The sequence below is a fragment of the Lacerta agilis genome, chromosome 6 (genome assembly GCF_009819535.1).
Source record: "Lacerta agilis isolate rLacAgi1 chromosome 6, rLacAgi1.pri, whole genome shotgun sequence".
Lineage (NCBI taxonomy): Eukaryota > Metazoa > Chordata > Lepidosauria > Squamata > Lacertidae > Lacerta > Lacerta agilis.
The window spans coordinates 76,501,141-76,527,667 of record NC_046317.1 but is presented as its reverse complement, the minus strand read 5'-3'; the positions used below and the strand labels follow the sequence as shown (position 1 = coordinate 76,527,667).

The 26,527-nt window shown below is 40.6% G+C and overlaps 1 protein-coding gene across 1 annotated transcript in view; it reads left to right on the top strand.

Moving 5' to 3' along the window:
- The window catches only part of B4GALT5 (beta-1,4-galactosyltransferase 5), a 53,718-nt gene extending 28,399 nt beyond the window's left edge, over positions 1-25,319 (top strand). Inside the window, exons 2-9 of the mRNA XM_033153518.1 lie at positions 7,862-7,996; positions 12,814-12,927; positions 14,139-14,263; positions 15,103-15,219; positions 16,949-17,136; positions 17,330-17,452; positions 18,125-18,226; positions 22,243-25,319. Coding sequence (XP_033009409.1) covers positions 7,862-7,996; positions 12,814-12,927; positions 14,139-14,263; positions 15,103-15,219; positions 16,949-17,136; positions 17,330-17,452; positions 18,125-18,226; positions 22,243-22,390 — 1,052 coding nt within the window. The 3' untranslated portion in view covers positions 22,391-25,319. The remainder of the gene's footprint in view (positions 1-7,861; positions 7,997-12,813; positions 12,928-14,138; positions 14,264-15,102; positions 15,220-16,948; positions 17,137-17,329; positions 17,453-18,124; positions 18,227-22,242) is intronic.
- The last annotated feature ends 1,208 nt before the right edge of the window (positions 25,320-26,527 follow it).

Sequence of the window (26,527 nt, the reverse complement as noted above, 5' to 3'; positions counted from 1 at the left end):
GTGGAATATTTTACTTGTGCTGTGTCCATTCCTGCTACCCTCCTACCACTGACCACCGACCACCTCCTGTTTTATAAATTTGTATTTTGGATAGGATGAGAGAAATGAAAAGGATAACATGTGCAATCCTTGGTAGCAGATCTAGAAATAGGAACTTTGTTGAGTCATTTCAAGGATTTTCAGGAGTATATGTTGCAATTGCATTCTGTTTACAGCAAATCCTCTTTTGATTCCTGAGACATGCCTCTCCCCCCACCACCCCACCCCGATACTAGTGATATTAACTCTCTGCTGGGTGAAAATCTCCAACCTCAATTCTAGTTGCTTTAAGACACAATTGTACCAGAAGCCAAACTTTTGTGCCTCCCTTGTCATTGGTGCTCAAACTGATTTTGTCAGAGAAGCATCCTTATTATGAGTCCCTTCTATTTGTATTTAATCAAAGGGATCTTCTCCTCACTACAAATGTAGATTTTTAAATTTTCACTTAAGTATCTTAGGAATCTTTCTGAACCACCACGTCTTTCCTTGGATCAGCATCAGGTGGTTTAATCTTACTTGTAGTGTGATGAGGCTCTTTTCCCGTGACTTTGGCAGAGAGGTATGTGCCAAGTATGTGCCCTTGTACCCATGCAGTGTCAGGCGGTTCTCTCTGAGCTTGCACAACCTTACAAACAAGATAAGGTCTTATGCTTTATATTAACTCAGTGAACTTTCCCGCTTCCTTCGCAGAGCTTTTGGTGTGCTTGTCTCCAAGGCTGCTAATGAGGGAAATTTACTTTCAGGCATGGAAGGGAAGCAGTCAGAATGGTCAAAAGCTGGTTACCAGATCTAAAGCTCCTTAAAATGTCTGCAGTATTCAATGACTTACACGGTTACCTACGGACATAGTCAAATGACTTGCCTTATTGTTTGGCCCTTGACATTTCTTGGATTTTGTATTAACCCATTTATTCAAAGATTTGCTAAAATGCCATCTGAAATGGCGCTTTTAAGATTCAAGGAAGCAAAAATCAGGCAATACAGTATGTCATTAAGTGAGATTTCTAATGGAGTGCTATTTACTCCAACTTCAAGCTCTTATGAAGATGCCTAGAAGCTACAGAACATTCTCTTCAGGTCCATTACATCAGTTTCTGCAATCTGTATTAACCGTACACTCTACTCCATTATAAGGGACAGGTCTACACAACCTTTATATAAGCTTTGTTACATGTGTACTGTAATTTCTCAGTGGAGGAATATCCAAGTATCTCAGCTGAAGTAATATGATGCAGTGTGACATGGCTAGTGATGTTAAAATCTCGAGTATAATCTTTTGGAGAATAGTCTTTAGAATATTCTTGATTAATGAGAATATTAGAGAATTTTAATTTAAAACAGGAGAATATTCATTTTAATGCATTGAAAATGATATAACTTTAATAATAATATTAATATATTTCAGTATGTCAATCTCTGGTAAATGGCACCTTGTACCATTGAATGGCACTGCAAAAACCAGTTACTGGCACTAAATAAAAATATAGAAAGGTCAACTGTTTAAATCAAGGCCACCTCACATGCTGTTACACATAATTGTTATAGGCCTAGGTACTTTTAAGTGTATAAAGCATTAAAGCTACACACACACACACACACACACAACACTGTATGGCCAAGGGTATAGAATTGCTAAGAATAAGGTCACACCAAAATAGAAAAAGGCTATTACATATAGTTGAAATACATACAGATTCAAATGTTCATCAAATTAAATGAATAGCTTTTTAAAAACTAAAAACTAAAAAAAAAAGTTTTCTGTCACTCACATTTCAGAACTGCCAGTGGTGAATGACACAATGCCCAATTGCCCAGTAATGTAACTGGATCAAAAAAATCATTATTCATTACTTACACTGGCAATATCACAGCGTGACTTATTATTTACTAGATTTTTTACATGTGCGTTGTAAAACTGGTTCTTGCATTAGAATTTACAGTTTGTGGAGAATATTCTCCAGAAAATTTTCTAGCGGAGAATATTTTCACCTCGCCTCACTAGACATGGCTATCTCTGCTGAATGGCACAATGCAAACTGAATTTCAAATTACAGAATTTGACTTCAGATTATATCATTTGGTCCAATTATAAAAACAGAAGAAACTATCTTGTCTGACTATCTATTGGTTTAATTGCCATTAAACCCATTCTGTAGTTGCTCAGCCACACAGTTAGCATAATCAAGGCCTGTTCATGCACCTTGCAAAGTTAGAAAGTTCTGAGTACTTCAGAGTTCATACGATGTACAGGAAAGGAGCATAGCTCAGTGATACAGCACATGCTTTTCATGCACAAGCTCCCAGGTTCAGCCCCCAATATCTCCACATAGGGCTTGGAAAGACCACTGGCTAAAGCCCCAGAGAGCCACTGACAATCAGCATTCTGGACAACATTGAGCTTGATGGGTCATTGGTTTGAATCTGTAAATGGTAGCTTCCTATGTTCCAAATGAGAATGAAACACTTACCTATAACACTATAATTTCTACATACATTTTGCAGTGTATTTTGCACTACAGTTTTTTCATATATGGGTGTCTAAACTGTGTATATAAAGATGCTTTGAGACTCACTCTCCACTGCCAGGCATGTTATGAAGTTAATTTGGCAACATCTAGAAAGTTGGAATTTGTTTTGTATATCCATCACAAGTTGGAAAAATGTGACATTGTGGACCTCAGAATAAGTGTACCGAGAAAGCGAGCCAATTTTATTAATTTGTTCAAAATACTTTCTACTGCATTTGCAGCATTCAGGGTGACTTACAAGAGTTGGATTTCTATAGGAAGTTACAGTCAACAACCATAATAAACAGCAGTACAGTAGGGCGTGGAATGGTGTAGGAGCTTTTCCTTCTGCAATTGAAGTTTCCTCTGTGAGGAGTGGGATTTGTTGTGGCATGGGGCAGAGCAGTCTACCACCTCTAGTTGCTGGAGGCAGTTTGGATGGGGGGTCCATCTGCCCAGCCCCGCTTACACACCAATGTGCCTTCCTATTGGCAGGCAGGAACTGCTACCAGCATCATGCATAGCTGTGGTAGGCAGTGGAAACCAACTAAATAGGGTATTTGTGGGACAGAGTTAGCCCAGGATCTACTGGATCCTGCACTGACCCTGCTGCTGTCACATGATGACAGCAGGCCTGAATACAAGCCTCTTCCTTGCATCAGTAAGAGCTGGTGCAGCAAATGGTTATTTGTCCCCCCTCCCACCTTCTGCCCCAGTTGGCATGAGTGCTGGGGCTGCTGAAACTGCAATGACTACACTGCCCATCAAGCATTGCAGTTGCCAGTCTGAGAGTCTGGTTGATCCCAAAGTCTGAAAGTGGGACAAGTGACATGCACATATGCATCTGCTTTATGCACAATTATATCAAAGGTCCATCTAGCACAGTACTGTCTATTTTGGGCAGTATCTCATTGTGGTTTTCGATTTTGCCCTGCCTTCTGAGATTCGTTTTAACCGGAGATGGCAGAGAATAAACCAGGGGCTTACTGCATAGGAAAACACATTATCTACCACAGAGCAACAATGTCTTCTTCCTGTGGCAGACAGTGATATATTCTTGCAGCATGCAGTATTGTATATTCAAGCGAGTGACTGACATAACCACCAGTTTTTAAATATTTTGTGTGCAAAACATAATTGGTTTGTGCTTCTTAGTTGCTGAGAATTTATCAGAACTTGAGACAAGCTGCCATCTGATGACTGACTAGGAAGAAATATGGGTGCCATCAGAACCATTTCTAAAGACTGCACAAGTGTTTAATGTTTTGCATTTTTGTCAGCAACTATTTGTGTATGGAGTTGTAAAGGTTTTTGTTTGTTAGCAGCTGGCAATCTACTGCCACTCAACAGGCTAATCTTCTGTCTTTAGGTCTGCAGGGGCTCAGATGTTAAAATTTGCCACCACACTAAAATTGGATTGGATCTCATATTTACCCTTTTCAAAAATCCACCAGGCTAGATAAACCCATTAATCTGCATAATAATAATTTGTAATCTGTAGATGATCTCATTTATCAACTAGAGTATTTTCAAACTGTATGACATATGTGGAAATTATTCTGCTGAGTGGTTTTTTGGAGGTAGCTGTTGCAAACCATTATATTCTGATGCATAAATGTGCAGTGGGCAAAACAACCCATGGTTTCTTTTGAGACCAGGAAAAATTATTTTGCACATCCCATTTGCTATGATAATGCAGATATGAAGATTATTGTTGGAACTAAATATTTACAGATAGGGTTTTGCTTCCCTCCCTTGTATGCATTTGCTGCACCCCTCAGCTTAAACAAATATGCGAGTTATATGTAATTGTCTCTTGTCCTCACCCCTGAGAGAGGCACCAAGATTTGTGTGCTTCTTCAGGTTTGGACCCTTGTCCTGATATTTAAGCTATGATTAAAAGTTTTTGTTGAGCCTTTTAGGAGCAGAAGTCCATACCCCTTAATGTAGATTTATTTTTTATTTTTATAACTTGTCTGAGCCTTTGAGAGAGTACAAATATTTTATAGATACCTAAATGGAATTGCTCTTTTTGGCTCTTGCTTATACATCATTGTGGGACGCGGGTGGTGCTATGGGTTAAACCACAGAGCCTAGGGCTTGCTGATCAGAAGGTCGGCGGTTGGAATCCCTGCGACAGGGTGAGCTCCCGTTGCTCGGCCCCAGCTCCTGCCCACCTAGCAGTTTGAAAGCATGTCAAAGTGCAAGTAGATAAATAGGTACCGCTCTGGTGGGAAGGTAAATGGCGTTTCTGTGTGCTGCTCTAGTTCACCAGAAGCGGTTTTGTCATGCTGGCCACATGACCCGGAAGCTGTACGTCGGCTCCCTTGGCCAGTAACGCGAGATGTGTGCCGCAACCCCAGAGTCAGACACGACTGGACTTAATGGTCAGGGGTCCCTTTACCTTTACCTTTATACATCATTACACCTATACATCCTTCCTAGCAGACTCTCTTGGGTGTTAGGATCATCAGAGGAGGTCCTCTTGGTAGTTCTACTGCCCTCAGAACTTGGGGGAGTGGGGTTGATGCAGTAGAGGGAATTCTCTGTGTTATTTCCTAAACTGTAAAACTCTTAAGTGACTTCTTTCCCTCTCTCTGGTTTAGTGCCCAACAATTTTATTATGAAAATGAAATATATCTCATCAGTGCCTCATGGAAAATAACTTGCAAATTTTCAGAAGGATGTGGGTAGGGCTAGAGAGTTCAGGTGACCTTTAGGCCCTCTAAAGCAGATGAATGTTTACCATGGATCTCATCTCATAGAAAGCTGCTTTATAGAAGTATCTCGTCAAATTGAGCTGAACATTATGAAGCCAAGCTTTCTCTAACTCAACCAATCTAATGTGGCAGCTGTGAGTGAAAACCCTTTATTTACTTAAAGCATCTATACTGTAATTTTTAGCCAAGGTAAGGCTATAAATAACACAGCATGGAAACATTTTGATTAATATAATTAAGTGGAAATGCTATTGTGAAAGAAGTATGGTATCTTGGTAAAGTTTATTCCTTGAAAAAATAAAAATAACTCTAGTGTCTGTATTCTGCTTAAGTGGAATGCTGTACTTTCACCCCTGCTAAGTAGCATTTTAATGGGACTGAGTTTGTTTCTAAATACTTGAATATTTGTGCTTGTGCATTCCTTGTTGCCAGGATGCCACTACCACTCTTTGTGTACTTTATACCATAATGCTAATTGTTGATTCAATTTATTTATAGTTGCCATTTTCATGTGTTAGAAGAGTCCTTCTTCCCCTTGATTTGCATGAGTATAAAAACTACCTTGCAAGGTCTAAAAGATTTTAATAAGAAATGCAATTTTATTAAATTTCCACTATGGCTATCAGTGGCATTGTAAAAATGCATTAAAAGCATGACAGATATCTGTGAGTTGGTCATTAAAAGCAAACTCAAATATTCTTGCAAAACGTCTGATGAAGGATAATGTCTGATTAAACAGAATATTCAAATATACTTATTAAGAATATTTTGTGAACAAGCCCTGAATGCCTCCAGGAGCCCACCCAGTACTGGTAATTTAAATTCATTATCTTCAACTTAAAGGAAGTTTTCAGGCAACACTGTTTGGATAATAGCTTGGCATTACTACTGGTTGAAATTTCTAGCAATTTGTTAGGTGTTTTTGTATGACAGCTGTTTTGGTGTATTTATCTGTACATCATCCACTGCCTAGCACAATTATATGTAGATTAGATGCCCTCCCTCCCTGCTGCTGATGAGATACTGGGGTAGAGGGCGCCTGAGGAATGTTTTGGATCTGCCTTCTCAAAAAAGCATGTTGCAGAAGATTGTATCAGAATTTTTTATCTGGGCTGTACAATGTCAGACTGCAGGTTGGCTCTCACATTATTGAATCTTCCTCCAAAGCCCACCCCTACTCCGTCCATATAAAATTAACTTGTCTGGGAGAAGGCTATGTTAGAACCCTTTCCTTTCATATCTAGTTTTTTTTAAAAAAAAATATGTGGATATGTTTATTTTTATTCATGGAAGAGCATTCATGTGAGTACCACCCCTTTCCCATATGACCTAGTATGAAAGCCCAGCTTATAATATATATATGTAAAGCTGAATGAGCACAAATTAAATGTGTGTAAATTGTGGGCTTACTGTACAGTAGTTTGGAAAACTGTAGGCCTCTTGCACAGGATGGTTGACAAGAATCTTCCTGAGAAAGTGACTCCCTGCTTTCCTCTGATGAGCCATGGCTCTATCAAATGAATTTATTATCTATGAGCTTCCCCAGATGCAGTCTTTTCTTGCTGACTGATGCTCTAGAGTCTAGCCCTTTGTGTGGTACTCAGATGTATGTGTCTAGGCCAACATTGTGTTTTTTTATTTGCAGGCCAACTTTTTAGTACTGCATCAAGTAAAAATCAAGTGCATTTTCATACAGTTTTCATACATTAGTATCTGAAATACATGGTTCACTTTGTGTGTGTTGCATTAAATAACCTCAGTGTGAGAATAAGTATTGATCAGGGCTTTCACCCCACTGGACTTCTCCAACATGCAATAATTAGAACAATTTCTTCACACATTCTCCTATGTAGTGTAAACTTGCAAGGGGCCTTTGTTTCCAAATAGGAGAGCCCTTCACTGAATAAAAACTTGGTGTTTTTTGTCAACTTGCATTGGCATTGCACATTCTGCCTGGATGGAATTTATTTTCCACTTCTGTCAAAATAAAAGCAATGGCCTGGAGTTAACAAACTCTGTGCTTGAACACATCTGAAAAAATTCCAGTACTACTTATCTCCCTGCCTGCATAGCCTGTGGCAAAACTCGCATCTAGTCTTCACAGTTCACTACATAGCATGATTGTAAAGCATACCTAATTGCTGTCTTTGGTGCCCTGTGTAGCATATGTGTGTGTTACCTTATTTCTCACTTCATGGTCCTTCATGGTAGTGGCACCCCCACCCTACAAAATGTCCTGCCCAGGGAGGCAAGTCTAGCTAGTTTTGCTCATATTCTAAAGGGTGAGAAGAGATGGAACTTCCTGCAGAGTATTGGCATTGCAGGTTGGCCCTTGTCGTCTCTTCCTGCTTTCACTAATTTTATTGAATTTCTTCACCTCAAAGCACACAAACCTGTTCCAGTGCATGTGAGTTTAAGCAAAAAACAACCTATATATACCACACATCTAAAATACACAGCAGTTGAGAAGCAATATACATAAGGCACATTCTGTAGTGACCAGTGACAAAGAAATAATTTCTAAAAGATTTTAGAACTTGTTTTCTTTCTGCAAAAAGGCGGTGACTAATTTAACCTTTGTTTTTCTTGCAGTGAACACCTACCTCTTCATGATGCAAGCCCAAGGCATCATGATTCGTGAAAACATGAGAACAATAGGAGCTCAGGTTTATGAACAGGTGGTCCGCAGTGCCTATGCCAAGAGGAACAGCAGTGGGAATGACTCAGGTATGTTTAATAAACCTTTCTCCTAAGGTAAAAAATACCATCTCAGGTAGGAGTGGGGAACTTACCTTTGTCTGACCTTATCCCAAGAAGCATTGAACAGCTTTCAGACACAGTAGACTGAAAGCTGCCGCATTGAGATTTCCAGTGGAACCAGTGTATGATAGTGGCATTTGTAAGGATACTGAAGTATCTTGTTTTCTATTTGAATATCTCGGATAGTAACCATCTATGTTCCTGACTTGAATTTTAACTTTACAAGCTTTACTCTGATTAGATTACAGGGCTGTTACTAATATATAACACACTTCACTTAACTAACACTGTTTCTGTTATGACCTGAATAAAATGCCCATTCCCTATGTTTAATGAACTCACATATGGTGCCAGTAGTTCAGCTGCACAGCTCTCTTCTCAGGGGTATCTATTTAATACATTAGATCTGTCAGAGGTCTTTTTTCAAATGTTTCACCTAGGGTACACAGAATGTCCCAGGTTCAATCCCTGGCATCACCAGGCAGGGCTGGCAAAGATTACTTACCTGAAACCCTGGAGAGCTGCTGCCAGTCAATGTAGACAATATTGAGCAAGATGGACCAATAGTCTGGCCTAGTATAAGGCAGCTTCCTGTGTTTCTATGAAACAAAGCCAGAAGTGATTCTGCAGTTTATACCATCTTCTGGATGGTTACCTAAGTCACTTAGTAGTCTTCCCAGTAGCCTACTGTGCAGTGATTTTGCCTGCTGATGACACAGTTGACACTCTTCTGCCAAATAACATTTTTGATCACTGCTCATTGCTATATGAACAGTTCACACTGAATGAGCTAAAGTGGACATTAGCCTTGTTTTGCACGTCATATTAAGTTATAGTACAGAACAAACATGGTTTTGTATGAACCAGCCTCATGCTTGTGTATGCTTCTCAGTACTTCCCATGGTGCTCCTCCCTTGCTCCTGAAGTACCACAGACAAAACAAGCTCATAGTTTCTTTCCTGGACCTGGGCTCCATTTGTGGACCATTAGAAGGATGTCTGCAGTCAGTTAAATAACAGTATCTCGACTTGAGTGCTCATTATCTACAAGAAGGTATAGCCTACCTTACCTTCAAGCCAAAAGCTCATTGGAGACCTGTTACTTTGACTCCATGCTGAAACCTAGGAAAGCCATCTAGTTTCACTACATTCCTGGGACATTGAACAAGTATGGGGAGAAGTAGGCTCATTGTTTCTGCACTAGATGATGATGATGATGATGCAAAAAGCAAAGCAGATACACAACCAAAAAATTCTGTTTACCTCACATGTCTATTTGTTCAAAGTCCTAGGTAAAGGTAAAGGGACCCCTGACCATTAGGTCCAGTCGCGGACGACTCTGGGGTTGCGGCGCTCATCTCGCTTTATTGGCCGAGGGAGCCGGCGTACAGCTTCCGGGTCATGTGGCTAGCATGACTAAGCTGCTTCTGGTGAACCAGAGCAGTGCACGGAAACGCCGTTTACCTTCCCGCCGTTTACCTATTTATCTACTTGCACTTTGATGTGCTTTCGAACTGCTAGGTGGGCAGGAGCTGGGACCGAGCAACAGGAGCTCACCCCGTCACGGGGATTCAAACTACTGACCTTCTGTTCGGCAAGCCCTAGGCTCTGTGGTTTAACCCACAGCGCCACCCACGTCCTAGGCTGTTCAAATACTCTGAGCTGGAATTAAGTACTGCACTGGTCATCTCATTGCTCCTAGTGTTATATTGAACCCAAAATAATCATCAAGCATACATTCATAGAAATTGTCATCATTTTGGGCTGACATACAACGCTTGAGTCACAATTGGTTGCAAAATCAACTTAGTCTCCTTTGTTCAGTATTGTTTGGCAATAATAATGTCATTTTAATTTCCATTTAACTACCACACCCAAGAGGTGGAAACTACTGCAGATTTTCTCCTTCTGGGAGGACAAGTGAAGTAGGAGCTCTGTAAGATTTGAATTTCCCTATGCATATGGGAAGAAGGAACCTTTAATAACCTTGTACATCTGTCACAGTTTTTTAGATTACACAACTAAGCCAGTCATCTTTGTAAATGGCAGTTGTCTCATTTTCCTAATGCTATTTTTAGATGGCTTGAGGAAGTTATGAAACCTGGCATGCAATCCAGGCAGTTGGTCCAAGGGTTCTTTGGTCCTAGGATGCACTATTGATGTATTTTGGGAAGAACTGTCATTCAGGTACATTTGAATAATCCACATACCTTTGAGTAGTTTTCTCTTTCCACCTGTGGAGAAAAGACAAACAAGCTAAAATTTAGGAGAATGGTAGAATTGCAGTGAATATGAATGCAGTGAAGGTTTATCTTATTTATGGAAAGAGCATAAGAACCCTGCCAGATCAGACCAAAGACCGTCTAGTCCAGTATCCTGTTCTCACAATGGCCAGTCAGATGTCAATGGGAAACCTGGAAGCAGAGCCTGAATGCAACAGCTCTATGCAAGATCCTAATAATTAAATGAAGCTTCTGCTAGTAGTACTACTATTGAACTCTCTAGCATTTTTCAGTGTGTGAGCAGGGAACCCTGTGCTATATGAAAGCACATCAAAGTGCAAGTAGATAAATAGGTACCGCTCCAACAGGAAGGTACGCCGTTTCCATGCGCTGCTCTGGTTTTGCCAGAAGCGGCTTAGTCATGCTGGCCACATGACCCAGAAAAACTGTCTGCGGACAAACATCAGCTCCCTTGGCCAGTAAAGTGAGATGAGCACCGCAACCCCAGAGTTGTTTGCGACTGGACTTAACTGTCAGGGGTCCTTTACCTTTTTGATATACAGTGGTGCCTCGCAAGACGAAATTAATTCGTTCCGCAAGACTTTTCGTCTTGCGGAAATTTCGTCTTGCGAGGCACCGTTTCCCATAGGAACGCATTAAAATTTAATTAATGCGTTCCTATGGGGGGGGGGAAAGTCCGGGGGCCCCTTCCGACCAGCACCGGAGCCTCGCCGCCCGCGTTTTAAAGCTGCAGGGAGCCAACAGCAGCACTGCTGTTCGCTCCTTGCAGCTTTAAAACGCGGCGCGACGCAGCTCCGGTGCGCAGGGGGGCGGAGAGGGATCGCACACGGCCATCCAAAATGGCGGCGCGATCCCACTCTGCCCCCCCGCACACCGGAGCCTTGCCGTGCCGTGTTTTAAAGCTGCAGGGAGCGAACAGGAGCATTGCTGTTCGCTCCCTGCAGCTTTAAAACGCGGCGCCGCGCCATTGCAGGGAGCTGTAAAGGCTTACCTTTTTCTCCGGTCGGGAGGTGTGTTGTGCATCGCATCCATCTTGGATCGACTGTGCATATCTGCGATCTCTGTTCGCTCCCTGCAGCTTTAAAACACGGCACGGCAAGGCTCCGGTGTGCGGGGGGGGGGGGCGGAGTGGGATTGTGTCACCATTTTGGATGGCCGTGCGCGATCCCTCTCCGCCCCCCCGTGCACCGGAGCCGCGTCGCGCCGCGTTTTAAAGCTGCAAGGAGCCAACAGCAGTGCTGTTCGCTCCCTGCAGCTTTAAAACGCAGGCGGCGAGGCTCCGGTGCTTACAGTGGTACCTCGCCAGACGAATTCGTCTTGCGAAAAAGAGACATAGACGAATTCGTCTCGCGAGTCAACTAAAAACTCGCAAAACCCTTTTGTTTTGCGAGTTTTTCATTGTGCGAGGCATTCGTCTTGCGGGGTACCACTGTAGTAACATTCATGAAAAGCATGAGGAGTAGAACAAAGCAAGCAGAAATACAACATGTACGTGCCTGATTTTAATAGAAATTTGTTTATTTAAATATGGCAATGACCATAACAAATAGGCATGATAAAGTGGCTCATCCAGATGCTAATGGTGTCCCCTGGACTGTCATTGCTGATTTGCTTGTCAGCTTCTGTTGTATTATGTTCCAATATAATAAGCTTTATGACTGCTGACCTTTATGGCATGAGTTGAAATGATGGAGGGGTAATTTTCAATGTTAGGCAATAATTGCAATACCTTTTCTGTCTTAACTTTCCAGGCCCTACCAACTCACTTGATAGCTTGGGGATAGTGAATCGTGCACTGAAAATGCAAATTAACACTTGTGATTTGACATTTCGTTGTTGTTGTTTTTTTAAATGCTCTGTGAATTGTTCAACTGACTGGGGGGAAAGGCATAACTTACAGCACTTGGACAGAGATGGAGTTAGGAAAAAACCCCAAATAGATGGAGAAGAATAGGCAGAGAGGCACAAGGCTGTACCTGTGCTACAGTCCCCAGAAGAACCTCGGCTCATATTCCTGTTAAACCAAGAATACCATAGCTGTGCATAGAATTTGCACAGCTTAAGATTCAACTGCAGCATCCTGTAAAGCAAATTATTTGTTTGAGCTAGGTGTCCGTAAGTGTCTTAGTAGGTTCTTGTGGTTGAAGGGAACAAGGCAGTTGTAGGAGTCTGGTTTAGGAGAGCAAAGCCTACCTGACCAGATTAGATTTGGGCAAAGGATAACAGCCAGAACATTCATTACATAGTTGAATTAATTACCCATACTCAGAGGCATAGCAAGCCCAAGTGGCACCTCGCCGCAAAGCATTGTGGGGGGGCGGAAAACGCTCACTGTGACTCGAAGGGGTGTGGGCGGATGGTACCCCAGGTCCAGGCGGACTGAGTAAAGCAAGCACAGCTAATGCTTTTGCAGTGCTGTGGTGAGTCCTAAGCCCAAAGCTCTAAATGTTGTGGTTAGCGGCAGGTATTGTTGATGAATAAAAGAGGCTGCAAAGTTAATAGCCTAAATAGCACTCTTCTTTTCCCTCATCCCACCTCCCAGATTATCCTCTTGATTTGAACCACAGCGAAACATTTCTGCAAACAACAACTTTTCTTCCCGAAGACTTTACATACTTTCCAAACCATACCTGCCCTGAAAGACTCCCTTCTATGAGTAAGTACCGAAGGACTTGCAGAACAATTTGCCTTACTTTCTCATCACTCCTTTCATTTCGTAGCCCCTCATCATCCTTATGGGCTTCAGAGCCAGTTGGATGAGTAAGTAGGAGATACTCTTTGTTTTCTTGGTGTATTTGAAGTCTTCATTGTTCTTCAGGAATTCTCAATTTTCTAGTAGTAATGAGTGCTTCACTGGTTGAGCGATTTACTTTGAGAAGATTGTAACGCTAATTCAGTCCAAAGATGAGATAGCGTGTTCCATGTATTGCTGGTCTTAAAATATTCAGTCTCAAACATGAACTCATATAATTATGTTGAAGGACTAGGCTACATACCACGTTGAACAATTGGTATGTGAGTCTTTTAAAAACTTTAAATGCAAGCTATTATTATTATTATTATTATCACCCCACCTTTTCCCCTAATGAGACTCAAGGTGGCTTACAGATAAAAACAAGGACAGCTAAAAACATAGAAAAATATATCATTAAAATACAATTAAACAGTGATAGAATTTAAACTATATACATATATAAAATCTGTTTAAAATGTACCAACAAGCCATGAGGCGGATAAGGATTGTAACTATGATAAGTGCAAAAAGTTTTACAACCTCCCATGTTGTTATCCCAAACCTGATGAGACAGTCTATCTGCTTAACACTTTACAGTTGAATTCAATGAAGCTTGAATTCAAAGCATGAGTAGGCAAACTAAGGCCCGGCCAAATCGCCTTCTCAATCCGGCCCGTGGACGGTCCGGGAATTAGCATGTTTTTACATGAGTAGAATGTGTCCTTTTATTTAAAATGCATCTCTGGGTTATTTGTGGAGCATAGGAATTCGTTCATCCCCCTCCCCCCAAAAAATATAGTCCAGCCCCCCACAAGGTCTGAGGGACAGTGGACTGGCCCCCTACTGAAAGTCTGCTGACCCCTGATTCAAAGTGTTGAACTTCAGCTGCATCATTCCTTTAATATGAGAAGTCAGCTTTCTACGAAACATATTAGGCACATCCCAAAATCAATTATAACACCATATATAGAGAGAAATCAGTTGCTTTTGACATACTGGGAGTTATGAAAATGTAAGAATTGAATTGTGCAGCAATATAATGGGGTAAAGAAATTCAAGAATTGTAAATGCATATTCTTAATCAGAGCTTTACTTGTTTTTTCTCATGACCTGCTTTTTAACTATGTACGCAGAGGGCCCTATTGATGTAAATATGAGTGAAATCAGTATGGAAGAGATCCACCAATTCTTCTCTCAAGACCCTGCTATCAAACTAGGAGGCCACTGGAAGCCTAAAGACTGTTTGCCTCGTTGGAAGGTAATCTAAAGACAAGGAAAGCTGAAGCTCATCTTTCCCAAACAATAGTATTATTATACCATAAGGAAAACAATAGGCTTGCATAGCTAGCTTACACCCAATTTTGGCAGAAAATGAAAAATACTTTTCCCTTTGTTTTTTAAAGAAACAAACTTCCAAAGTGCCCTGCACAAAATCCCTCAGATGTATCTGCCTACAGTTTGGGAGGCTTAATACACTCTGGAGCGACTGTTGAGCTTGCAAATTTTATCCACTTCTGTGAAAAGAAAAAAAGTTGTGGTCATTTTACATTCCCTATTATAGTAAGTGGGGATGCAGAAAAGAACCTCATTTTTAACACATAGTTCTGAATAAGAAATCAGTTTAGAAAGGGCTGCCTTCCAAAGCTATAAATCTTTTGGCAGGTGCACACCCATACAAGCTTTCTCTTCCTCAGGCTATATATGAATTACACAGTCTAGCCAGGTCTATGTTGTTAAGTGTGTACCTGTGGTGGCTGAAGCTTTCTGTTGTTGTGTAAAAGAATTAAATAGGTTCAGACCATCCTGTTCCCTAGCATGGAGCTGTCTAGTCATGTCTTTAATATTCTGAAATCCCTAACAAAAGTTTGAATTGCAGCAGGCTTTAAAACGCTAGAAGGATTATGAAATCCTGCTTCAAATTCTCAAGGGATTGAGGATAGTCTAGCCAGTTGTCCATTCTTGCAGATTTTTTTTAATTGAAGATTGTATCCATTTGATTTACATGTCCTTGGTGTTTTGTGCTGGTAGCCTGTGAACTGATAGTTTAGGTTGTTTCCAAGATCTAGAAAGAACTAATGGTCATTTTTTTGTCTCTAGGTGGCAATCCTTATCCCATTCCGCAACCGTTATGAGCATCTGCCAGTCCTCTTTAGACACCTTATTCCAATGCTGCAACACCAACGTTTACAGTTTGCATTTTATGTTATTGAGCAAGTAAGTTAGTTTGTGTGTATTGTTTCCCCCCAATCTAATTTCTCTTCAGAACATACATTGTAATAAGATGACATAGTAATGGTTTATTTCTGAAATACATGTTGAGAGAAAGAGAGGCAGTAAACTCTGCTTTCCATAGGGCTCTTGCGTACTGTATTAAATCCCTAAAATGTGCCCAGAATGTGCCTGCAGTTAGTGATACCAAAATGCATGCCATGTTAGCTTTCCTAGTGTGGTAGTGAATGTCCCCTTTCTGTGATCAGTAGTTGGGGCCCAGATACTACTTCACTTTACCCTGTAATCAATCCAGCAGGTTTTTATGAAACCTCTCCAAACATATACCATTAAACTAAATTATTTTCTGGTGTCACAGTTTTCTCTGAAAGCTGATATAATCATCCCATAAGTTCTTTTTAGCTGATATTGCTGATTTTGGCCTTGGTCTTGAAATGAACTTTTCATATTAAATTGCTGTGCAGCAGTGAAATGCTCCTATAACTAAACTCTCTGCAAGTAACTGAGATACCATATCTTAACTATTTTTTGCCATGCTGCCCTTAAAGGTGCATGTGAACTCCTCAGGGCTGGGCACTGGTAATTCTTAGCCTAGTGTGATAAATTGCCCTATGTTTATGTAGCAAGCAGAATTTATTGGGGAGGCAAGAAAAGGAAGAAAATTGTTGAAGTAATTGCCAAGCTGAAGTAAATTGCAGTTACTCTAGTTCATCCAATCTGGGAGGTAATTAACTGTTAGAAAGTCAGTATATATGGGACCTGTAGAGCTTCTAGCCCCCAGGCTGCGGAAAATGACCAGGCCACAAATCCAAACTGGCCAGTCTGTGTAGTATTGGGCAAATGGGATCTAGAAGAAACCTAACCTGTTCAAGCAGTGTTGCAAGTTAATTCCAAAAGCCCTTCCATCTTTTGTGTACCTTCTAATTATTTTTCTGCCTTGATTTAGAATGTATTTTTCTTCAGGTCTTTCCTGAAATTAGTTCTAAGCAGTTATTCTGTGGAAAAAGGGACAGTTACTTATCCCTAGCTACTCATTGTGTTTTTCTAACAAAGTGAATTTTCTGTCAGCCTGAGCCGCATGGTTGGTTTATTTAGCTCAACATTGTCCTAATGTGCAGCAGATTTCCAGGATCACAGTCAGAAGTATTTACCAACACTGAGTCCCTGAATTTCTATTGACTGGAGATGATTGGGATTGAACATGAAACCTTGTAAAGCATGAACTCTGCCAATTAGCTGTAGTCCTCACATTGGCAATTGATGAGAGATAGCTGAGTGGAACAACGTAGGCTTTGCATCCCTAAAGTTCCTGGTAGGGATGGACACATCAGGTTTTTTTCCAGTCAGTCGATTTCACACAGAAGTCTGTTCAGTTTTTGCATTATCTGTGATTTTAAAAAAGAAATATATGTATTTAAAATTGTATTAAATACATAAATGTATTCTTTTGCAATATATTTAAATATGTTTATCTCAATACACACATTTCTAATTTTATCCCAAACACCCACCTTTTTTTACATGTTTCATTTTTTTTTTGAGCTGAAAACTGTTGCAAAATTTTGAGAAGTGCAAAATCTGCATTCTGATCCATGCAGTATACTAAGTGATATGAATTAGGTCAGCACTTAAATGTGAACCAGAACTCTCCATCTCTAGTGCTGTAAACAAATGAATGAGCACATGTAATTAATTTGTTGGGATTCTCTCTCAGGCTGGTAACCAACCCTTTAACCGCGCCATGCTCTTCAATGTTGGCTTTCGGGAAGCAATGAAGGACTTGGACTGGGATTGTCTAATCTTCCATGATGTGGACCATATACCTGAAAATGACCGTAACTATTATGGATGTGGGCAGATGCCAAGACACTTTGCAGCAAAGCTGGATAAATATATGTATCTGTAAGTAACTACAATCATGTGCTTTACTTTTCAAGTTAAAACGGTTAAAGTAAGCAGAGGCAGACACTTCTGTGTCAGTTTGCATCCTAGAAAAGTGCTATTTGTGACAGGCAATGAAAAGGAAGCCAAATTTGTCCTTACTTGTATTAAGTTCTGCTCATAGTAACCTTGACTGAAACTTCTTTTTATATAGCCTTCCTTACAATGAGTTCTTTGGAGGAGTGAGTGGCTTAACAGTGGAACAGTTTAAAAAAATCAATGGCTTTCCAAATGCCTTCTGGGGCTGGGGCGGAGAAGATGATGACCTTTGGAACAGGTAAATTGCATGCAAAATAGGTGGGAGGGGGTGCATCACATGCAAGTTCTAATTGTGTTATGACTCCCCCATAGGCTATCCAATTCCCACTGTGCCAGATGAATAATGAGAATTATGATATAAAATATTGTGGCATGGGGGTCAGGGCTGGCTTAACTTTGGAATGTTTGAGGATTGGTGACACTTCTTCTGGGGGACACACCTATCTTGGCAGTATAAGCCGCCCATAGGCACTGCCCATTTCCCTTCTATGTTATTTGGTCATGTGCCTGTGACTTCCAGTCTTTCAGACTAACATTTAGACAACTCCCACCCCCCTCTCCATGACTTTTAAGGAAGATCTTCCAGGATCTGTAACATTTTTATGTCCTATGGGATGGGTTTTCTTTACTTAACAGTTCTGGATGGGGTGGTGGACTGCTCTGTCTCAGGGTCACATGCTTGCTCCCCCCCCAATTGCCCATTGTATTTCTTAACTAAAGTATGATGTGCAGTTAAGCTTTTGACCTGCACATGGTGTAAATATGATCATTTGGTTATATAAGATTGTTAGGAGCACTAGCTTACAAACCATTTGTGGGGATTATTGCTCAGATCATGCAGTCCTGGCAAATGCTGAAGTCAAAAATGCTAAAAAGTTTTTCTCTTCCCTCTTCCCTCTTCCCTCTCCAGAGTGCACTATGCAGGCTACTTAGTGACTCGGCCAGAAGGAGATACAGGGAAATACAAGTCTATTCCTCATCATCACAGAGGAGAAGTGCAGTTCTTAGGAAGGCAAGTCAAATTTTATCAGATTTCCTGGCAGGCATGTGTCTGTTGCTAACCTGTCTGATCCCAAACACTAAAACTCTGCCACCTTAAAAAACTAAGGGTGGAGTCAAGTGACTTAAAAGCTTCTAGTGTGATACTTTAAACCATATATGGGGTGTTGTTGCTTACATTCTCCAACATCATTTTCCAGCATCATAGTTAAGCCTGGTGTAGTCACACTTCTTCAGAAATGTATGTGGATCTGAAGCTTTGTTGTCTGTTGTTACAGATTATATTGTCTTGCACCTCTGTGATTCCTTAGCATTTGAATCCATGCTTAGCCATCCTGAGAGATGCAAATGATTTTAGCATATACCTGATGTGTTATGTCTACCACAGAAATATATGTAGTGGCAGGTAGGAACTTCTGTTGTGCTAAATCAAACCTACCAACCCAGACATTCATATACAATTTCCTTGTGTCTCAATTCCAGAAATCACATTGATTGCCCAGTTAATGTAAATAGAATAAGAATAAATTGCTCAGCCCTTTCCCAAACCTGCCCAATATTTCAGTTGGATTACCAAGAGTGAAGATTCTGGATTGTTGTGCAGAGCTCAATCAGCTCTGTAACCTCACCAGAAACATCAGTATGCCAGCTACAATAAAATTAATCTGATCATGGACAATCCACATGATTTCCCTCCAAGCCTCACTGAAATATAGCTATGCCATTATTTTGCTATACATATGCATTGCATGGGGCTTGGGCAGAATAAGCTGACACAGTGTACCCAGACTAATTTATATTGAAAGCTAATAGCTCAATGGAACATCTGATTTGCATGCACACTGCATCATTTTCAATCCCCATCATCTCCACGTAGGTCTGGGAGACACCCATTGTCTGAAACCTTGGAGAGCTGCTGCCAGTTGGTATAGACTGTATTAAGGTGCTGGTAGATGAACCAATGGTCTGACTCTGTACAAGGCAGCTTCATGGGTACAATCAGCGGCATACCCAGCAGCCGTCGCAATACTTGAGAGAGGCTCATATGGTTTTCTCTGCCTTAGCAAATGTGGATTTACTAATGCTTGCACTTGGGAAATATGTTTCTCCTATTTTATTCTAAAACATGCTTCTGCTACTTTATTCTGAACCATGACATTCAGAAATCTAAAAGCGATATAAGCACTTAAACGTAAATAACTTGATGAGTTCAGTATTCTCCACTTGAATGAGGCTTTCCCCACCACTTTCCACAAACAGGCAGCTAGATATTTTATACATTTGCTTTAAGAAAAAGATGTTGGGGATGACTTGGCAACTTTGTCGGTAGTGGCTATTCTTGCAGGATAATGCCAATTGCTATTAAATAACAGAAATTTTTATAAAGAAGTAAACAGGAGTTACCGCATTTTACGCTCCATAAGACACACTTTTTTCCTCCTAAAGAGGAAGGGAAAATCCCTGTGCGCCTTATGGAGCGAAGGCTTCACTCCACGGTCTCCCCCCATTCCCCACCACATTCGGCAGGAGGTGGGGAGAGGCAGCGGCGATGTTGCTGGATCGTGCCAGTACCTCCGTTCGCCGAAAGAAGCTTCTTTCTGCGAACGGAGGTGCTGGGCACGATCCAGCAACATCTCCGCTGCCTCCCCCCACCTCCCGCCAATTTCCTCCACCACCCCGCGCTGCCCTCCGATACCAAAGGCAGGCTTTTGGGATCGGTGCAAGGTGCGGGGTGGTGGAGAAAACAGCGGGGATGCTGCTGCTTTCTCCACCACCCCGTGCGCCGATGCCAAAAGCAGGCTCATCCCCGCATGCTTTAAAGGGACATGGTGAGGAGGGGAGAAACAGAGCGTTCTCCCCTCATCTCCATGTCCCTTTAAAGGAAGCGGGGATGAGCCACTGTGAAGGGAGAAGGGGCTTCCCCTCCAGCGCCCCCTCCCTGCCTTTTAGAGGAGGAAAACCAGGAAAATATTTTTTCCTGGTTTTTCCCCTTTAAAAAACAGGTGCGTCTAGTGGTCCGAAGCGCCTTATGGGCCGAAAAATATGGCATACAGTTTGTGTGTGTATAATTTATTTACAGTTGTACCTCGGGTTGCGTACGCTTCGGGTTATGAACTTCCGTAACCCGGAAGTGTTTCCCGTCGCACACACGAGCCGCACATGCACAGGAACGTTCTGCGTGCTTTGCGCATGCGCAAAACACGTTTTTCGGGTTGTGTACATGTTGGGTTATGTACAGAGACCCAGAACGAATTGAGTACTTAACCCGAGGTACCACTGTATTTGAATAATAAATTCCAGTTTCCTAACAAAAATTACAATAAAAACACAAATAGCATGCCAATTCAAGGTTAAAAACTTCAAGTTCCAAAATAGGATGGTAAAAACTTCAAGTTCCAAAATAGGAATGACATCTGCCAGACCGTTGGCAAGGACTTCCAAAGGGCAGAGCCTGTCACACTAAAGGCTCAGTCCCTGGTGAAGGCTGGCTGAACGGAAGGATGATGGGGGACAACCAAATGTGTCCTAACAGAAGATCTCTGTGATTGAGATGGAGTGTAAGGGATTGGGAAGTCCTTAAGGTACAGTCAATTCCCCATTGGTGTGTTATTGACACATGTACAACCACTGACACACCCAACATTTTTATCAGGGCAGGGGGGCTTACATCCTGCAGAAAACGTGTGGTCCCTTGGAATGCAACTCCTGCGTAAATGGGCAGTTGCCTGTACTTGGAGCCTAAGGTTTTTCTGTTGTTGTTTTTAATGGCTATGGGAATTAACACAAGAATCTTGGCCTGGTAGCTAGCAAATTGGCAACTAGTGCAGTTCTTTCAGCAAATGAGTGGCATGTAGTTGGTAACCTGCTCCTGTGTGTAGGCGTGTCCATTGCATTCTGCACTTCTTGCAGCTTCCAGACCAGATACAAGGGCAGCCCTGCATAAAGCACACACACATATTGTATGTGTATTGCAGCATGCTCTCTAAATTAACTGCACACTCAAGCATAGAATGAGTCTGCAGTGCATGTTCTGGGCTGTTTTCCAATCTCTCCTTTGCCTTGATGAGCCATTTGATGCATTGTTTCACTTAACTTCCCAGCTTTCATTCTGGTGCTGAAGTTGGCAGGCAGAGATTGTGTGTAACATTTAAAATCAGATTAGCCATGAATTAAACCTGCCTGCAGGTAATGTCCTTCAATTTAGCAGCCTTTCTTCTCTAACTCCAAATATGTGGGACAGAGCGTCACTGAAGTCCAGTTGGATCAGTCCAGAAGCCTATCTAGTTCGGGTTTCTGTTTCTCATCATGATGCCTATGGGAAGCCCATTGGAGAGTGGCCCCCTGCATATGACTTCAGAATTTAGCCCTGGCCTTGAAAATAGCCCCAGGCTATATTAAACTCTTATGAGGATTTCCCCCAATTAACAAATCTGCAGCATGGTTCAAAGAGGTGTTTGGAGGAGCACAGCCAAATCGTTCAATCACAAGTCCTAGGTGGGGGTGGTCAACATTCTTTCATCTGATTGCTTAACAACAGTGATGAAGTATTTTTACTGTCTTTAGCAATGGTGCTGCCTGCTGAGGTCAAAGCCTTAGAGATGTATCTCTGCACTGTTTTTTAACTTTCTTTAGGTATGTCAGATTGACTTACTTTTTCTAAATGAAAGCTAAGAACATAGGGTTCTGGGCCTGGTATTTGTGGCAGCCCTGTACACAATATAGAAAATTGGAAAGCAGTCTTGCAGTTGTGCAGAATAGATTTTTTTAGGAGGTTGGGCTTAAAGAAATTATGTTGCTTTTCATGCCACAATATGTCTGATGCAAATCTAATTGCAAATTAAAAATATTTCTCAGTGTGCTTTTTGAAATCCCAGTCTCCTACTTATGATCATTACTTTCTGAATGGTTGCAATATGTTTAGGGACAGAAGTCTATCATACTAAGCATCCTCTTAGTAGAAATACACTAATTTCTCATCTTGAATTTTGAACATTTACCTTAATGTCTCCCAACTTTTTCTTCCAATAGGTATGCACTTTTGAGGAAGTCCAAAGAGAGGCAAGAATTAGATGGCCTCAATAACTTGAACTACTTTCCAAATGTTACATATGACGCCTTGTATAAAAACATAACTGTCAACCTGATGCCAGAGCTGGCTCTGGTGAATGAATACTGAGAAGGTGAAAAGAAGAAAACATATTATTTTGTAGGTATCTCTTGGACAAGAAAAATCTTGTGTCTAATGAAGGATCACAGTAATTTTGAAGAATAATACTCCCACGCACACAGATCGTCAGATTATAAACTCACTCAAGACTGTGCAGCGAGCTTGGACTTCACTTGCTTTTTGATTTCTCTTTTTAAAGAACAGTGATGTGACCTGCTGCTTTTGTTCCAGCATTCCATCTCCTTTATCTTCAATACCAAACTGTGACTGAATGTGCTTTCCTGTTCATCAAACCAGTTTGGCTAAAAAGGACGCCATTGGCTTCTTGACTTTGGGTGCCAGAAGCTTACCTGGAGGCAATGACCCTAATGGGAGATGAACTGCTACTTAACAATGATATCATTCTTCTACATTTGTGTTTCTATTGGTTTTTTTTAACTGAACTGCTTGAAGACTATATATATAAATATATATACATACACACACAACAGAATCACTTCTTAAAGAAGTGCAGGTGTAAATAAGCTTGTAGAAACGGTTTTTTTTATATAACTATTTTACGATCCCGAACTGAAGCTGAAGGTTTACAACATAAGATAATTTATGTAAGCCCCCACCTGTGCAAACACTTCAGAACATCAGATGACATTCATGTGAGTAATTTTCTTCAGAGCTACTTACCTGGCTGTTTGCAGGTTTGGGACTCTGCTAGTAGGTTATGAAGCTTAACAAATGGAAGCCATAGCAGTGCTTATTTGAGGGGTGGAATCTGACTTTGGAAGTAGGGATTTTATTCATTAATGAACAAAGACCAGTCTCGTGCATTTTGTGATTGGATAGCCTTTCCAAATTTTATGCTGATTGATCACATTCTGCCATATATCTCATAGTGGAAGCTAAACACAGGAGGAAATGCTTCTAAATCAGCTTCGCCTTTGCAAGGGACAGATTCTCCAAAAAGTTGTAGGTCGTCACTCACCCCTCATATCCACCTCACCCCTCATATCCACACATTTTTGGTTCAGACTAAGTTTGCAAAGTCTACAGTGATTCCTGTAATTGAACTTTGGGCGTGGGGAAGTTATAGTATTTTGATATATTTATTGTGTAAATGAAACTGTACACTGAACTAATATAGGTTAAAATTGTAGGTTAGAACTCTTGGTTATTACAGTTAACTGAGAAGGTGTTGCACAAGTACAAATACTGGGATAAATATATCCAGACTCCAAATCATAATTAAAAGAATGAAGGGCATTGAAATTAGTTCAGGGGGGCAGAATGTGAGTCTCTATGACTCAAGTGCTTGGTCCATATCCTCCATTCAGTTTCACAGATCTGGTTTTTGTTTAAATGGGCATCTTAGATTTGTGCCTTTTTTGTTTCATTTTTCAAAAACTAATCCACCTGTTCATACAGTATGTACAAACTTTTTTTTTTTTACTAGGGCTCATAACCCTGGTAAATGTCTTCTTGGATTGCTCTAATATATATTTATAGACGCAGATTGTGAGTACTTAACCTGAGAAGTACTTTAATTTCTTTTATTGCATTGTTGCCTTCAATTTGTTTAACTTGCATAGTTTACACTTAGTTTCTTTGGTTCGGTGGATGTATGATCCCCCATATACATTTGTTGTGGGTGTGACTGACCAAGCCTATTTTCTTATGTCTCAAAAGAGTTATGAAAGTGTGTGTGTGTGTGTGTGTGTGTGTGTGCGCTTGCTCGCACGTGTGTGTGTGTGTGTGTGTGTGTGTGTGTCTTATCAGCCCATATGAAAGGCAGCAAGTCTGCTCTTGAGAATGCTGGTAAGTGTGCTTTAAAATATTTCATAAGGGGAACCCTTCATGGCTGCTGCAGAGGTAAGGATTTGCGTGTCTTTTTATTTTTTTATGGCACATATAGCAATAAAGACTTCTAAATTTTGACTTTTTTCAGATGTGAATAAGACACATACCCTTTTCTTGCTTGTCTTTTTTTTAATCTAGAAAACTGATAGAAAACAACATCTTTATTTAATGGTGCTTCAGTTGAGGAATGTATTTTCAAATTGTCTGAATTCACCATCACATCTACATATACCCAAATAGATATTGGGCTGTGTGGGATTTCAAATCCTCAAGCTTTTGAGTAGATTTCCATCCCTCTAGAACCCCTATTCTTGAACAAGAAAAGGAATTACCTCTGCTCAGAAAGGCATTAAAGATTAGCATGAAAGGGTCAGTTTTACTCCTTAATCAATGGCTTTTGGTTTATTTTGTTCTTTCCAATCAAGTTGTTTTATTTTCCTCTTTTAAAATGTGGAATATCTTTGAAATGTGCACTGTTATCAGCTAAGTCAAATACTATATAGTAAACGTAATTGTTGAAAACATAAATGTCAAGCGCATGTGATGTTATAGTGTAAAAGAAAAATCATTTAAAAAACTGTACATACTTGGGCAGCTGAAATTTCAACAAGGCCACTGCTCCCCATCTCCATCAGCACGGTCAGCTAACACTGCTGGGGGCAGAACACTATGATAAAAATGCGTGTTTTGTTTTTTGTTTTGTATGAGCCATGTGGGTCTTTATTTGCTAAAAGATTTGTTTTAAAGCCACTACATTTTGTAAAACAAAAAAACAAAACACAGCTCCTTCTTGAAAGAGTTTACCAGCTGAGTAACCACCATGCATTTCCAAACACGTGCTCGGAAAAGGTAGCATTGAACAACATGTAGCTTCCTTCCATCCTATTGTTTGAGCTTGCTGTTACGTTTTCTATGAGGTGCCAGGGGTACATTTTTGCACTGAAATCTATAGTGTTTTAAAACACACACAATTTTCAGCAAAGCAATCCTTTGTGTCATTACGTTTATTTACCCATGTGTTTGTACATTTTTGTATTTGTTAATTTATGAATGATTTTTTTCAGTAAAAAGAATACATATTCAAGAACCAAGAGACTATTGATGTCACATTATTTATCAAAACAATGTTTAACCTGCAGGTTCTGTGTAGCACAAACCACAGATAAGCCTTAAATGTACAGTTTAGTTGAAACAACTTGCCAGATAGCTATTTTTAAAAAGTCAACTTTTTTCAATCTTCTCCACACACACTACATTCCATGAGATAGTATCTGAACTTTGAACATTATAATCACTGAAGACGGTCAACCTGTTTCTGTTAGAAAGAACACTCTCACTGTCCCTTATTGTTCAGAGAAGTGGCATGGGTAATTTTCTCCAGGATCGTGAGCCAGGTGTACTTTGATCTTATAATTCCAGAATCTCTTTTGGAAAACGTGTGATTCTTCTGTGGGTTACATAACAAAGTGCTGCCTTAAATTCATGATACGGTTACTTTCAGACCATTAAAACTAGACCATCAAAACCAACTTTGACATTTGCCCATGTTTAAAAAAAGTTTGAAGCTCATTCTCAAATACAATACCATGAGCTACTAGCTGGGCCCCGGCTAGTAAAATTGTTAGCAGTAAATCACAATGTTACAGAAACCTCAGATACAATAGTTTCATTAAATCCAGACCAATCTCATACAGAGTCTGAGCTGCTTTTCAGTCTTCATGGAATTAAGCTAATGCACATGCCACATTTTATTGTGACATCTCAGTGTTCAAGAGAGACTGTATTGCAATGCAGCTTGCATCTTTTCCAGACCCCTTGAAAATGGATGTAGAGATAAACTAATGTTGAACCTGGAATGTAGCATTGTCCTGGAAACACACACCAGCTTTTGTTCAGGAGGAGATTTTTCCTATCAAACTGCTAAAGCCTCCCTTTGCTCAAGTCCTTGGCATATGGCAAAAATAAAGTACTGAACTATAATGTGTTTTCACAAAACTATTTACCACTTGATCATTGGTGGTAGAAGGGATATTTTCCATCTCTAAACTAGCAATCTAAAATTGCTTCTCTATTTGATATCTGTTGTGAAAAATATAGGGCACCTTGAAATTGGCCAAGGCCTGAGACACAAATCAGAACTGTGCTTATTCACGTAGAACCTCTTGTTCAGTCCTCAGAAATGATAAAAGTCAAGGGAACAGGCTAGATTCTATTTAATGCTCAGGAGTTTAACTAATCAGATTATCCTGTGATACGGGTATAATTAGGCTCTGGTAACTTGCAGAGGAAGTGCCT